Source organism: Pagrus major, chromosome 24, assembly GCF_040436345.1.
Source record: "Pagrus major chromosome 24, Pma_NU_1.0".
NCBI classification, from domain to species: domain Eukaryota; kingdom Metazoa; phylum Chordata; class Actinopteri; order Spariformes; family Sparidae; genus Pagrus; species Pagrus major.
Window position 1 is genome coordinate 6,690,116 of NC_133238.1, and position 17,095 is coordinate 6,707,210.

At 40.4% G+C, this 17,095-nt stretch overlaps 1 protein-coding gene across 1 annotated transcript; it reads right to left on the bottom strand.

The window, feature by feature from the left end:
* Positions 1-1,235: 1,235 nt before the first annotated feature.
* cab39l (calcium binding protein 39-like) lies at positions 1,236-16,834 on the bottom strand. Its single transcript, XM_073462513.1, has 9 exons — positions 16,616-16,834; positions 5,929-6,055; positions 5,278-5,442; positions 4,730-4,848; positions 4,472-4,640; positions 3,773-3,832; positions 2,552-2,617; positions 2,217-2,360; positions 1,236-1,503 (listed from the first exon to the last, which is right to left on the bottom strand). The coding sequence occupies exons 2-9, from the start codon at positions 6,028-6,030 to the stop codon at positions 1,324-1,326; spliced, it is 1,005 nt and encodes a 334-aa protein (XP_073318614.1). The 5' UTR covers positions 6,031-6,055; positions 16,616-16,834; the 3' UTR covers positions 1,236-1,323.
* Positions 16,835-17,095: the final 261 nt, after the last annotated feature.

The window sequence follows — 17,095 nt, forward strand, 5'->3', positions numbered from 1 at the left end:
CTACCGGATTTGGCTTGTGGCGCTCAAACTGCCAAAAAAGTACATTTGAAAAAAACTCAATAGAAATGTCTCTTTCCAGAAATCATGACCTGGTCACTCAAGATAATCTGCAAAACCTTGTTGTGAGCAGTTACATGGAGGAAGTATTTTCCCTCTACTGAAATACACCCCGCCAACCGGATTACCCCACAGCCTCTTGCCTCCATGAGTAGATGCACGCTCCTGCATGAAACTGCTCACAACAAGCTGTGGATTGTCTCAAAGAAGGCATTGCTTTTGAGTTATTCAAATGAGTTTTTGGGGGTTTTGACTGCCATCTAGTTCCATTATATTCGAGAGAAGGCAGGCATTTCTACAGCCTATATCTCCAAAACTCAGCAACTCGCACCAAAACAACGTAAATGGATTAACAGCACTACAGGTAAGAGGAAAAATATGTGTGTATGACTTTGGGGGTGAACTGCTCCTTTAATGGTGCAATAAGCGATTCTGGAGAAGGACAGTTGATTCTTTCTGGGACGTCAAATACCAACGCCTAGGGCTGGGGGCCAGCCTGACCCACCAACCCAAAGCATTTGTGTCTGCTGACCTGGGAATCAACAACCCAATACCTTCTAAATAGCACCTTTAAGGTTCCAGTACACAATAAGATAACATCTGCAGTGACCTGCCAAACATTTTGCGGACAAGTGCCAAAACTCTGTGATATTGGAAAGCTATTATGAGAGACAAATCAGCATTTATATACCGTATAGTGTTCTCAACTTCAGAAAACTGCTTCCACCTTCCCCTCGTTGAATTGGCAATGCTAAAATATGTTGTCTTTCATGACACTGTGAGAAATGAGCAAGTTGAGCTAAAAAAAAAAAAAGATTTTCTTTTTGCAGCTACTTCATTGAAACATTTAGAAATTAACTTGTGTGCAGCAACTAACAGATCACCTGCAAAGGGTGACACAATGGTCACGTCTGTTCTGTACGACGGCTACTTGACCATTCTGGCCGAAGCTTTTAACCGCTGGTTCTCCCAACAGAGCAAATCAGCTGCCTCCAACACCATGAGTTGTGGCACTACATGCTACAGATGAACAAAAAAAAAAAAAGGTTTCATGAGAAAAATTTACAAAAGAAAGATCAGTGATTGAGAACTACTCTTGCACAAGGTTTAAATGAAGCAACGAAGAGAATGAAGACCAATAACGTCTTGAAGATTTTTTTTTTTGTTTTTAAATAGAATTACCGTTATTGTTAATGTGTTTTTTTTCTACTGTATGTCTTCCTATCGATAAAAAGTCGGGGCAGAGGGCGGGGAGGGGATGCTTCTCTAGGAGGCCGGTTTCTTCAGATCCCTGATCTGTTTGATTAGGTAGGTCTTCTCGTCGTTGAACTGCTCGTCGTCCGTGCGGTCCTTCTGGAAGTTGCTCAAGAAGTCGATTAGCTTGGTCTGGTTTTTGAGCAGGATGTCGATGATGGGCTGCGTCTTGTTGGGGTTCGCTACAAAAACCTGACGACAGGGGCAGGAAAGAAAATTAGAGTTTTACTTACTCACATGATAAAAAACAATACTGTTACGTGACGCCTCCATGATTTCAGTGACACAGCTGGAATTCCATGACTTGAATTGTCCCTTTATAACTTCTCCTAGATTTGATACTTAATATACGACATTTTCAAGGCTCAAGGTCAATTTATTTGTCATTCTGCAACAGAATGCAATGTTGTATTTATATTTTTATTAATGTACCACGATCAGGCCTGTAACGAAAGGTATCAAAAAAATGTTACAACCAATGTGTGTGTATGTTGAGGACGTCATTAATAAAAAAATAAAGTGTGGCTATGGAAACGTAAATGTGACGTGTCTGCAATAATCTCCACCAGAGGTATTAAACTTTAAGCGCCGTGAAAACGAGAAATACTGTTGGCCTTGGCAGAGGTATGTGCTCTCGAGTGCCCTTCAAAGTTCACTTTGATTTGGTTTGAGCTTTTGTACATTAGCAACTAGACTTTGTAAAAGGCCAGTCTGACATTTCACAAAAGGATCTGGGGAATGCACAGAATGACAGAGGCAGAAAAAGGCACACACCGCCTGTCTGACATCAGTGAACTACGCCACATTCTCACACCCAACTGGGTCTTCTCACTCATTTCGACATAGACGATTATTTAACTGAGTCAGTGTTTCCGGTGTTACGTGTATGGACGCAGTGTTTTTACCTTGAAGACATGGAAGGCCTCAAACTGGATGTTGGGACTCTTGTCTCTTAGCAGATTCATCATCAGCTTGAGATTCTCAGGCTTGCTGATGTAGCGCGTCATCACCGTGAAGTTATGTCTGTCCAGTAAGAGCTCGCCCAGAAGCTGGGTAGAGATGATAGAAAACAATGAGACAAATAAATCATATATTAGAGACATTCATTACGTTGGTGTTTCTTGAGTACCCTCCGTCTACTGACCAAACAGGGTGGCACTGTGGTGACAAACGATCCCTCACCAGCTTCCCAATTGCAACAGCATTAATGATTGCAAATGAATATGAGTCAGAATCAAACCTTTAGAGACTGCCTCTTGGTGACGTAGTTCTCAGAGTGCAGCAGCTTCTCGTAGTCTGAAAACACCTGCAATTACATAAGAAACACACCTTAGGATACATTGTATAAGTCAGAGATGGAATTCCAGACTTGCAGTTCAACATGTCTCGTTGTGTTTTGATTAGTTGTCCCATTTGCCCACAAAGAAAAGTTTAAATCAAGTCCAAACTACTAAGATGTTGGCATTCAAACATGTAAAAAAACACATTAAACAAGGAGTAAGTGGATTAATTGGAAGATGTAAACTTTTTCTCCAATTTTCTCTCAAGTTTTCACACCAGTGCAACCTCGGGATCTGAATTTCACAAACCATTAGGAGACTTCTTCTTCTTATTGGGTTTCATGTTCCTTAGTCTTGAGCAAATCAGAGTTCTTTCCCTCTAAAGTGTGAGATTAAAGGGACAGAATTCCTTAAGCTTAAGTGAAAGATGACCTTTCACACAATACTTTCTGTTCTCAGCACATCATGGATACTAAAATCAGTCAAAGCCAAAGACCAACTTGTTCTGTGAGTGTACCTAGGCACGTCACTAAATCAAAATGCTGTATTCTGGCTCCTGGATTACGTCGACTCTATTGAGCCTGTAGCGCTGCCTCCTGACAAGCTTCACAGTGACATCTGTCAACATGCAACATCCAGGTAAAAGGCAGTTTTGTGCTGGGTTTCTTTAGCCTGAGACCCCTGGGGGCCCTACCTATGAAAGGGACAGCTCTGCCTGGGGAAACTGACAACACAGAGCAGAGCTTTGTATCCGCACAAGTTGTGACACCGACAGGGCTTTCCACTAATCTTGTTTTCCTGGAACTGTATTTTTTTGCTTCCTAACCAGTGTGTTCAATGAGACAGATCTTTTCTTGGATGTGTGACTAGGCCATTGAGCGCTGACGTGACTGATGCCTCTCTTGGGGTCTCGGGTGGTGTTTATGTTTACGCTTCCAAATAGCAGCTCGGTGGCTAATGTTGCGTGAGCTATGTGAGAGTTGTGTGTGAACGTGGATGTGGTCAGGGACGGGGGGGGGGAGGCATGATGCAAGCTCCATGTGGTGATGCTGGTTCAAAATAACATGGCAAACTAGCATTAGCATGTGTGGTAGCTAGAACAGTCATGTGTTTTCTAGACAAATCCTCTGTGGGGTAGATCTATAGTGTTGGAATATATGTTTTAAACTCAAATCACTCACAGCGTCGTAGTTCTGTTCGAGGTATTCAGCCACGAGCGCTTTGTGTCTTGTCAGGAGATCCTGTGGAAAAGGGACAGAAAAATTAATGATCAGGGTTCTTAAGAGTAAAATTCAAACATTTTTAAAGCACTTTCAAGGTCCCTGCACGAACAATCTTCAGACTTTCAAAGCCTTTATTATCACATCTGCTAATTTTGAGACCAGGAGACGAACAAATATGACAAAAGGAGTGTTTCATTTAAAATAATTACAGATTCTGGGCTTACATGAGTGATTTCTGGAGATTATGTTGAATATCAAGCATTTTTTAACAAGTATATTCAAATATAAGCATATTTCTAATCTTGAAAACATAAAAACTTTGTACAAACCCTGATTTACACATCAGGTCTATCAGCTAATAGAGGTAAACATTAATAAACATTTTATATTCCAGCGCACACCAGGATATGACAAACGCTATTTTATTAACAAGGAGCTCAAACCAACTGTCCACTGAATACTTCCCAGTTTATATTAATAGATAGCGTACAGTGGCACAAAATATTGGCAGATTTTACACACAAATCACACCTTCTGTCAAACACCCACATTAGTCAAACACTTGTCGTGGAGAGCAGGTGTAGTGACAAACATATTTTCTATAGCTTCTAGTCTGACTGACTCATCTACAGGCTAGAACAGGGAGACCTGCGGTACCTTGAAGGTGGCGAAGGCGTCGGAGGCGATGTCGAAGGTGGACATCTCCACGTAGTTGAAGAAACAGTGGAAATGATCCGAATGGAGAACTATCCTGGCGAGTGGCTCGTGGCGGATGCACTCCCTCAGCATGATCCCACAATTCAACGCTACCTGAGGCGTCTCGTACCTTCAAACAGAGACGGAGCCTTTGTGTCACCTTTCTGGCAGCCATTAAACTGTGTACATTGTGTAAGTGTATCAGTGTGTGTGTCTCACCCTTTCAGCAGTATAAAGAGGACCTCTTGGTGGGAACCGAAATATTCGACAGTGGGGCTCCTCGTCCCAATCTGCCTCCTCAGGATGTTGTTAAAGATCTGACACACATCCTTCTTCCCCTGAAAATACACACACACACACACACACACACAAAATCAGACAAATAAGCACTTTTCAACTGATTTTTTTTTACATTTCTTGGTGCTACTTTTATTGTGTATATTGAGTGCTGTGCTGTACGAAATACGGAATACTTTATTAGGTAATGAGTGCCAACAGAAAGAGGCACACATGTCTTAAGGCAGTGCATAATAAGGGGAGAGCAGAACCCCATAATTAATAGCACACTAAAACACACAGTAAAACAGTCAAACCAACATGCAGGTGGCGAGTCGCCGATCTGGGCTGGTGCAGGACAGAAGTTTAAATGACTGTACCAGTGTGATAGCAAGCTTTAGCGCAGTATGCAAATGGATTAGTAGACTCTTGAAACTTGCTTTAGTTGTTTGGGGATTGATATAAAGGAAGCTTTATCCTTCTGTCCTTACCTCGAAGTCTATGACCTGCAGGTTTTCTACCAGTGAGATCAGCAGGCCACTGTTGTACAGCTCCTGGGCCAGCTGGGCCACCGTCTCAGTGTGAGGCTCCTTATCGTTGCTGCCATACAGAATCTCCTTCATGTAAACTAAACACTTTGACACCTCCTCAGACGCCTGCGGAAGAAAGAGGGACAGTTGAAAAAGATGGAAGAGGAGATAAATATGGCGAAGCACACGAGCAAGTATAAACCTAAAACAAACACTTCAGATTAAAGAGTGATCCGAGGAAAAAGAGGAAAATAGAGAAAAAAGACACTGACTTGAGCATGAACTTGGCTAATTGTGTGTGTGTGTGTGTGTGTGTGTGTGTGTGTGTGTGTGTGTGTGTGTGTGTGTGTGTGTGTGTGTGTGTGTGAGTGAGAGAGAGAGAGAGAGAGAGAGAGAGAGAGAGAGAGAGAGCGTAAAACGTCTTGACAGTGAAGTGTCAGGAGATGACAGGGCCAGGCTGTTCCATGTTCTAATTTCACAGAGGTCTGTCACCCTTGGGCCCCTGAACACCCAGGCATTTACACTCATGCACACCCGCACACACAAACACACACACACACACGCATGCACACACACACACACAGGAACACAGAACACACTGTCCTCCTCTACCTTGTCTGTCTTTTTATCCTGTTTGACCAGGATGGCTAGGTTTTCCTTCAAGGTCCTGACGATGTCCGCCGGATTCTTGTGGGATTTACCAAACAGCGGCATGATGGACACACACTCGCCTTGGGACCTGGGAAACACAGCAACACACACATGCACATTAGGCACGTGAAGGAGCAATCACGGACACGCTGGATGTGTTTACAGCACTCGCAATTAGAATAATAAAGATTTTCATGTGAACAGGATGTGTCCATTTTCCTTCTTTCCACGAGAGTCAGTTCATGACAGAGTTTTTTCCTGAATCAGAGAAACTTTGCTTAGCGTGAGGATCTGCCACCTAACATTTCTGTGACATTTCAGAGCTCAGCAGCTTTTCTAGAAGACCTAATAATTAAATAGAGTCCAAAAAATACTTAGGTTTTGAGGCCGATATGGAAGATAATGACTGAATTTTCATTTTTGGGTGAACTTTTCCTTTAAATATGGACAAAACCACTACTTTGTTTTTCAAGTAATTGACCAATCACGAGGAATGTTTGGAATATATGAATTTTTAAATTTTCCTTTTTCATCTAGTTGGTCTGACAACTCAACAAAAGGCTGCTGGGCAAGACCTAATTGTTTGTATGTGTGTGTGTGTGTGTGTGTGTGTGTGTGTGTGTGTGTGTGTGTGTGTGTGTGTGTGTGTGTGTGTGTGTGTGTGTCTGATTCCTCTAGCACCTTAGAGACACATTCCAATGTCATCTCTAGTCTACATGAGCGACAGCTGCAGCCCCTTTGACACGAGACTCCTCAGGGAATCAAAGTTGAAGTCAAAGACAATGGATCGTTACATAACACCAGAAACAATGTAGAAGGAATTAACTGTACTGACAATTTCAAATGTCTTCCAAATGTTTCACCAGTTTCAGTTTATGTGGCAAAAATAGCCCCTGCACGTGTTCATATGGTTCTTCATTAGTTTTTGGAGGTAGGGTTAAAACTAGTCGGACAAAAAAACCTGAGCATTCAAGACATAGTCAGGCACAATGTGACAAAATGGGCTTAGCAGGAGAATAATCAGAGAAACCTCTTACATAAACATGCTTGAGAATATCCTCTTTTGTAACGACTTCTGACTTTTATTTTTGGACTGAAATGTGGATACCCATGTGCACTGGGTTAATACCCAGTGTTTCAAAAAAGGGCCTCTATCTGCCCAATAACTAGTAAAACCATGACAACATGAGCTATCCATACTAAAAGTCAAGTAAAAGCATATTATTCCGATATATTTCCTTAAAAAGAACCGATCTAAAAAGTAACATAATCATATTTTACACTTTTCTTGCTAAGCCTAGTGAGAGATACACTGTTCACTCCACAGATCCAACAATCTGCATCAGCTCAGCAGCAGTTTGATTGAAAATCTGAGGTTATAAACAGAGTGTATTAGTTACTGGAGTGTATATGATCAATATGACTGAGTTTTGCTTTATTTCATAAAAATCTGAGTAGGCCTCAGGTTGTATTTTGCCCTGGTACTGTAAGAAGGTCATGACCTGTTTGGCTATCAACAGTGATTAAAGGTGACAGCAGATGTAGGTCGCCACAGTATTCTGTGCAGCCGTATCACATACTGATAAACCAAGTCTCAAACAGGATTTTCAGCACGAGCAACAATGTTAGTTAGAGGACTAACAAATATGTCACCAGGGGAAAATGATACATAGCAAACATTTGCTCCATAGCTGAGTGTGTGAGCATTTAAAGGATCCAGGAGGCAGCAGCGGCCTTCGCAATCCAGGCCAGGTCAGGAACAGGCGGAGAACTTGTGATTGCTAATCCTCATCTGGGAATGTAAAAGGGCATAACCCTCCCCCTTAACTCCAACTCCCACCTTCACTCCTCTCCATCCACCTCTGCCACCATTACTCCTTCCATCCACTCCATCTCTGCTTGTTTCTTTTCAGCTCGACCTCACACAACTGGTTATATATCCTTGTTCCAAGTACACTTTGCATTGTTGCATTGTCAGGGCTTCCACATCCTCTATGGCCCTGCTGTTGCAGAAAGACGCCATCACTACCAGGGTTAAGTGGTTGTTTCCCACTTGGGCTAATGATGTAAAGTGTCTATTAAGCATATGTTAGCACTTCCATGACAAAACTAGAACACGAGATCTTTCTGCATAAAGCATAAATCCATGTATAAAAAGGCATTTCACCTATTTTACATGTCAAAATCAATTAAATCAAGTTATCCCAACAACAACAGCAAGTCAAAGTTTTAAATTCACTTCAATATCCTAACATCTACTCAATGGATTGACACAAAACTTGGTGCAAATGTCAATGTTTGCTGGAGGATAACACCAGTGCTGACCTATAAATCGTATTGTCATTGCAAAGTGAGCATGAACAATAAACACATCACAAAGGACTGCCTGAAATTGATGAATAGCCTAAGAAAATGTGACATTTAACCTATCAGATGGAGCTCGGTGTTGACTGCAAGGTTAGCTAGTGAGATGGCTGAAGAGGGAGAGACGAGCTTCAACATTTATTCATACCGTCATCTCAATATTGAATGCGTCATCACACATCGCAGATTTTTCTCATGTCATGCAGGCCAAGAATAATACCTGCCAAACATCAGTAAGTTAGAATGGTCATTGCAGGCGTGGTAGGATAGCATTAAGCTCAAAGCACAGTGTGCCTCACAGAGCTGCTAGCATGGCTGGAGACTCTTAGTCTTGTTAACAGAAAGCCTTTGTTATAAACGAGGAGTGTGGAGCTTAAAGAGGTACAATATTAAATCACTGTAGTACTCTTAAGCTTGCACACAACCAGGAGGAGTGAGCCAGATTCATTCCCCTCTGAGCTTTTCAAGGCTGCCTTGTCCATACTTATTTACTTTTTTTTTTCTATTAACTGTGTATTACTATCAAAGACAGAAAACCTCTATGGACTAAGGACGTGTGTGATTAGTCGACCTTTTCATAAACCATAAATACTAGTCAGTTAAAGTCGATTTTATCATTTTATAATTGACATAATTTACACTGAAAGGTCATGTCTTCCTCTTTATATAAAAAGAGCTTCTGTTATTAATGTGAACAACACAAGTTAACTGTTGCACAGCAACTTGCCACTATTATATAATAATATTGTGCAATGTCCATAACACTTGATGCAAGGTTCCACATATTCAGCGGCATTTAAAATTGCAACTGGGTTATTGAAGAAGGTTGTTTCAGATTTTATTCGACAATGCATTACATTGAATATTTTGAGTGTCTTCTTAGTAGTCTTATTTTGTACATTAGAGAACTGTGTTGTCAGGAACATCCCTACTAAGGACACTCAGTAAATGTGTTTCCTCAGGCTGCCAGAGTCGGGACAATTCAAGCCACGATAACAGAGAAGTGTGACAGTAAAACAGCTGTACGTCTGAGCAGGGACCCACTGATTTCCCCAGGCAATGTGAAACCAAGCAGTAAACTCGAAGCTGTACAACAGATTTATTACATCAATTTTGCTCAATTAGAAAAATCTAATTGTATGACATGAAACCCAGCATGCTGCCCAAATATTACCAACTGGAGATTTCGTGAGGTTGTCGTCACCACAGGGCAACACAACAGCTGCTACAAATAAATACACACATACATACTTGAGGAGAGCACAATACATGAAGGTCGGTGTTAATTAAACTGCAGTTTCATCCTAGCAAATAACTATAAAGTGCAATATTTTCAGATACCGAGTAAAAGTCTCATTTCTGTAAAAAGAGTTATATGACAGGGTTCTAAAATCCCTGCAAGAACAAGAAAACAGCTCAAACTGGAATCACAAGGTGTCACCTGACAGACACAGAATCTCAGCTGAGGGTATTCACTTTCCTCAACACTGACTCACAGTGCTGAACTTTTTAATTCGGACACAAAGAACGGATTTTAACGATTTTACCCTCCGCTCTGGTGTAAAAAAACACTAGGTCAGGTTTTCTGTGTTATGGTGATATTTTCTGATGCTTTTACTCTGACACATCAGGTCAGAGGGTGGACTGCTGATTCACATTTAACAAATTAAATCACACGGGACGAGACGCTCCATAAACTCAAATACTTTGTCCACAAGCTGCTAATTGGACACAAAAGATTTCAGTCACACTCCATCAGAAGGTCAACTTGTACTCAAGATGCTTAAATACTTAAATGCCCTGGAGTCTCTTAAATACGATGCATTCATTTGGTGTGACACATCACTTTGAGGAATTGCCATACTGAGTTTCTACCTTTTCTGCTGTGTTATTAATGTGACCACATGCTTTCTGCAAATGCCTGGCTTCAGTTTAAGTGGCATTTTAGAATTTAGTGGTCCTTTAAAGTAACCAGCCATTCTGAATTACCATTACCCAAATCAAATTAAACAAAATGAATAGGAGCAGCTATTGTCATACAGTTGCCAAAGATTTGGCTATATCGTGGACCAATATGTGACCAATGTTCCAGCTGCCAGGGGCCTCGTTTATAAAATGTTAAGTACTTTTTGATATCAAACAATTACCCCTGCCTCCAAAATGTTTGTATTCATAGGTCATGAGTTTCAGCAAATTTAGACATATTTCCATTTTATAAATCCCAATTTATGCTTAGAAAGTGGGGTACGCATTTTTCAAGCCCCTTTTTTATGTGTACACAAGGTTTATAAATGAGGCCCCAGATCTGGACCACTCATGTCCATTTATTGGTTGGTTGGTAGGTTTGTCAGCGGAATTACACAGAAACTACTAAATTGATTTCTACCAAACTTAAATGGAGGATGAGTCTTGGCCCAGAATAGACCCTAGTGTTGAATAACATCGGGTTAGTAGGCCTGGTTGAGGCGGCTGGTATCTATGAGTCTATGATGAGTCCATGATGAGTCTATCTATTAGTACAATTGGATCCTACATCTGGTGAGCTTAATTATGGTTACACAGTTATGGGTGGTTTTAAATTTATATGATACAGGGCCATCAAATCAAGTCTTAGCAGAGTTATGCACTTTAATGAATGCCATTCTAGTTTATTGCTGTATTTGGTTCATTGAGTGTATGTGGGCTGTGTGGCCCGTCACTGGGCCAGACAAAGTTCGTTATGCGGGCTGTGGAGGTGCTTCAAATCGTTATTCAGTCTATTCAACTTGAATGTTAATGTCAGGATGTAACATGGGTGTAAAGTACACATTTGAGGTTTGTGACTAACGTAGAAAACTACAATAAGGCTACTTCTGTTTCACTTTATCGTCACATTACCTCATGCCTACAGAACTGCAGTCCAGTCAATATTTGTCAAAGGTTTTGCAGGCAATGAGGAAGTACTTATCAGTACAGGAGGGCCATATTGCACAAGACTTCATGCTCTTTAATCCAATCATATTGTAGACTACTGTGTCAGATAACATGTCTAATATTTCCACTCTTTCCTCACTGCTGCAGCTACATGTTTCTTATTGTTTAAGAATACTTAAAGGGTCCATTTTAATCATCTCATAATTCTTCTTTGAGTCGAGGAAAGCTTAAGCTCTAGGTGACTGTGAAGTCGTCATTTTCACTTGTAGCCTGCTTAAGACTGACTAAGTGTTATGTAATGGAATTAATCTGGTGCCCACTGGGCTTAAACACACAGCTTGCTGCTCTGTTTAAGTATAATCTAACAGAGAAATCTGCTCCACGTTGCCCCGAATATTAATTTTCAGCTGTAATTATGCAAGACCAAATAAAGATAAAGATATACAGAATAAAGCTAAAGAACGTAAAATGCTTATTTAGGAACAAGCAATTATCAACAATATTTCAATCAGTAAATAGTAGATTTATACTCTTTTAATAACAAAAATAAAAATGTCCTGTAGTTTCCTGAAAACGCTTTGTTTCTTCTTTGTGTTTAATCATTGCTTTATATATTTCTGTAAAGATAATACAGATTATCAGCTCTCTCTGCCCTCACACTAAACCTGCAACTATTTTTAATTCTTCAGAATAAATGCTGATTTTAACAATTCTGTATCAAAAGAAAAACCTATTAACACACAAATATTTTTTTGAATATTTTTGAAAATTGTGCCCAAAGCCAAAAGTGACGTCTTCAAATCACTTGTTTTTTTCTGAACAACTGTCCAAACACAAAAGATATTCAGTCTGCTTTCACATCAGACAAAGAGAGAAGTGAGTCCCCTCAGCTGAGCCATTTCTGGCTGAAAATCAACTTGAACAATTTTTAAAATAAAGGACTACGATTTTTTTCTGATTGACTAATGGATTAGTCAACCAATTCTTTTAGCTAAATAAAAATCCCCCTTGTCCACCCCTTCTATAATTGCATCAAGATGTGTCTTGTCTTGTGACACATGAACATCAAAGTATGTTGACAATCAGATTATGTTGGAGCCCAACAGAAACACGACAGTCATCGTTTTTATGCTGCCAGCAAACATTCACAGTAAACTCCCCTGACTGGAGCAGAGATGTAAGAATGATGACGTATTTCAACTGTAAGCAAATTTCTCCTGGATTATCTTTAAACACGACCTTGGCTGTGACACGTGGACTTAATGCAAAAGAAGACATCTAAAAAAATATATCCTTCACTTCCATCTTTACCAGACCTGCGCTGAGCAGTCGCTCAGGGCATTCTAAATAATTCAGACTGTCCTACACAATATGCATTAAAGCCGCTTGACTGACTGTAAAGTTTGTTTTGCTATTGCGTCTTCCTGAACTCTACCTAACCCTATTCATGCACTACTTTAAAGGTGCAATATGTAAGAAATGCCCACCTTTCAAAGGTCGCTCCAAACAAATAGGGGGCAGAATATCACCAGAGTAAGCGCAAACTGCTATACAATATACTATACTCTTTGCTGTAGCTATCTATGGCTGTAGCCACTAGCTGCCGTAAGCTAGTTAGCTCAGTTAGCTGTGCAGCTAGTGGCCCTAAGATGACTAAGTTATGCAGGAGTATGGTTGTATTTTTCTGTTAAATAACAAAATAGGTGTAAGATTATTTCCCTTATTGACATAATAATTACATATTCATTTTGTTTATTTATTGAACTATAAAAGCTAAGCGAGATTGCAACTCGCAAACAGACAGCATCAGACTATTACCTCTTTAGGTAAAAAAAGTGGTACTGCAAGGCAGGACGAGCCAGGCCTCTTGGTTACCAGCATGCTAACTTCAGTGTCTGCCATAAATGTAACGATGGCAATTTATAATAACCCTCATTATAACATGATCAATTTATAGTTAATTAAACTTTATTTAATAGTATTTCACTGTTAATGATGAAATGCTTTATAAACCTTTTGTTAAACAATTGTAAAGGTTTATGACCAGTTGATCTGTCAACTTTATAATCACCATCAAAACAATGTTTAACTTTAACAACACAGTATTTATTAACCATTTATAACATATTATAAACATCAGTTGACACTGAAACAGTGAAATAACCTAACTGAAGTTTAATGATGATCATTATGAAGTGTTACCAATGTATCAATTGCCAGCACAAACAGAAAAGCTGCCTTTTGCAGCATCACATTACAGTAACATACACTGAAAGAAGTAGTTACACTTATAGTGGCTGGTTTTGATGACTAATCAAAGTCAACTCTAGCATGGCAAGGTAGTGATCCATCACACCTACATGTCACTCTGACAGCAGTAGTCAATACAAGTTAGGCACTCCATGGCTCATGCTAAAAACAGGTTTGACATCGGCACGTGGAGTGACTTCATGTTCTACTGTCAAAACACAGCAAATGAGCTAACAGTCTTTAACCTTTTACACAGGCTGCTAAAGCACCTGAGACATAAAATGACAGGAAGAGTGCTCTCCACAGCATGACTCAACCAATTAATAAGAAGCACTGCAGCAGACAGCATGTGATACGTGCATTAACTATCAGACTCAAAATGTAAACATCAAATGAAAAAGCCTACTTCTTCATTTGAAAACATTTGTTTCTACGCCTGTGAACTCCTTTGTAACCTTTTAAAGCTTAAAGGAATGCTTGCGAACCTATTTCATTACGTCACGGAGGCGTTCTGCAGTGTGATGAATGCACTGCCTTTCAGAAAAGAAGAAAGGTGGCTGCCTCTAATTTGACAGCATTTCTTCTTGACTATCTGGAACGCAGAGGCAGCCATTTGTGATGTAACACATACAACTGGAATTCAAGCATTTAAGGAGGAGCAAGGACGATATTTAACCCTCAAACGATCACCCACTCAGCATGAATGATGACTGCTGGTAAAAGCTGATGAGCACTTCTAAAATCAAAGTCAGGACCTACAGATTGCACATTTTAAGAGCCTTGAATCTCAGTGATCCACTTTAAAACATTTCAGGGCTTTTAAAGTCCTTAAAAACACCCTAGATCGCTCCAAATTCTGTCTTGAAAAAGTGGTTAGACTTGTTGCTCTTTCCTCGCCACAGAGCCAGCTCCCAGAGAGAGAAATGAGGATATGTCTGATCACAACCCGTCTCAAACTACAAACAGCTGACGTTCATGAGGAGGCTGTCCTCTCCCAGGCAACCTGAGAGGAACGCTCTCTCAAAAGGACAAACATCAGCGCATCGGGTCCATTCCTAAGATTGATAATGATGTAAAAAAACTCCTTCTTTTTTTCAAACTTTGAACAGAAAACAAAAGGATTTTTTTGACTGCCAAAAATGTCCCCGTGCAGCAGGAGCAACGCAGTATTACTAAGAACACTGATGCACTTCACTGAGGCAAACAGAAACCTGCATTATCAATAAAGACTCAGTCATGGCTCTGTGCTATTGGCTGAGTCAGAGTAGCCATCACCTGCTGCATTTCCAACTGCTCTGATGAATAGTATCATGGCTGAGTGAGGAGGAAACAAGCCCACCTTCCAAACCCTAGTCCAACCACAGCTTTAACCCTAACCTAAGAATTTAACTGGCAGAGCTATTAAGGGGTATTACATAGCCTGAGAAGACATGATCAATGGTCAGAATATCTTGAGAACTTTAAAATTTTTGGTCAAGTTACAAGTTTAAAATATCCCCTAGCTGTCATGAATTTTAGCAGATTATTACTACTGAAAGCCTTGGTAATGCAATACATGATGCAGGGGCTGGCAGTCCAGTAGCCCTGGACTATATTGACCACATACACTATGTAAAGCTGTACCATGAGGAGAGTTAGTAGATGGCTGCAGTAATGCGCAGGGTGAATAACAGATAATACTGTGAACCAGTGACAGACAGGCCTGTCCTAACAGGATATGAGAGACTATTGTATCTGATTCTGGTCTGTCTATATGTCAAGGGGAATGAAAGGAACACCGGATGTTAGGCTGCTTTGCTTTCAAATTAAAAGCAGAGCAGCTTGAGAACATCTTTAACACTGATTGGCCAACACTTCAATACACAAAGATGGTCAGTTTATCATCATGGAAGTCTAGGAAAACCTGAAAATATCAAAATCTGATAAAAATGCCTTGACGATTAGTCCACCTTCAAATTGGTGCAGACACAATCTTTTAATAACTAATTAATAGAATCTTCTCAGAAACTCTTCAGCGACATAGCTAACAAACTAACAGACTTACAGGTCTTTAAGCATTCTCAAATACACAATGAGTGTACAATTAATCCACATTAATCCACCCTTGAGTCTCACATTAAAAGCTGATACTGCCCATCAGAGAGAAGGATCAAATCAGCATATAATCAGTCCCATGAGTCAGCAATCAGAGTCAAATCCTTACATAGGTAAATAGCATTTTAAATATTAATTGGCGTCAATGCATTACAAACTGACTTAGACCGTGGCTGTAAATCATTACTCTGTGATGTACTTTTATAAGATATCAACATAGAGTTACAAACAGGAGTTTTTTTTTCCAATATGGATCCATCTTTCTTCAATTCATCAATTATCTGATCCAAAATATGTGAGAAATTATTTAAAAGAAGCCAATTACAGCTGCCCGGACAGGTTTTACAAATTGCTTGTTCTGTGCCTCCAACCGTTCAACTGTCAAAGATATTAATTTGAAATCACACAGAACAAATACCTTCACATTTGAGATAGTCAACCAGAGCACATGTACTGGATTACTGTCCTTAATGACTGGGCATTAATAGATGAATCATCTAATGGATCTGCTTTAATCGTATGACGGGGTTTTATTTTGAAATACGTCACCGGAAGCTGCATTGTTTTCATTCTGGCTAGCCTGCCGCTGGTCGTGTAAAGTAACATAGCAAGGAGGACAAAAACAAAAGCAGAAAACACTCACTGTATTTATGCCTCTGAAGAATTAAACGTCCCGTGAACGACAGTTTTTGCGGAATAAGAGCTTGTAACGCAGACGCCATTAAGTGACACAAAAGGCCGCATAAACAGTGCCAGACTGTGTGATTTAACAAGGCTACACCCCTCTCGCCTCCGGGCTGAACTCCCTTTTTGTTTGACAGATTTCCAAAGCTAATCTGAAATGTCTGTATCATTTCAGATACAACCAGCTGAAAGAGACATTATTTAGCTCTCCTGTCTCACCACAACACACATTTCTACGTTTCAACCCCGACTGAAGTTACACAGACTGTCAAGGGCGATGACAATAAACCATTATGATGACTGCAAGCTATTGCTCCTCGACAGTGTGAGCTAGACATGATACCTTCAGTGGGAAGATGTTTGGTAGGATGTCTCTAGATGTCTTGACCGCTCCTGTCCCGGTTCACAGCGTAGCCGAGCCTCCGAGGTAGGCTTCTGTGGTCACGCCAGGGCTGTTCGTAAGCAGGGAAGTCCGCTAAAAATGTATGCGATACAATTTAATATGTGTGGAATCTGTTAAGAAGGCAGAGCTGAATCCCATCTGGTCGCTTTCCAGTCGTCTGTCACGCCAACACGAATAGACTTAAGGGCTTCCGGTGTGGATTTTCATAATAAAAACTCCGCGGCCACTCACCCGTTTACGCTAATGTAGGAAGAAGCGGGAGCGAAGTGTGATTTAAACTGATGTGGCTGATATTAATCAAAATATTGCCTGTATTTATGGATTCAAGCGATAGTTTCCCTAGTGGCACACTACTGCGCTGTCACACAGATGAATTTTCTTTACAGAGCACTTCCGGTAGTAGTCCGACTCCTGTTTGCA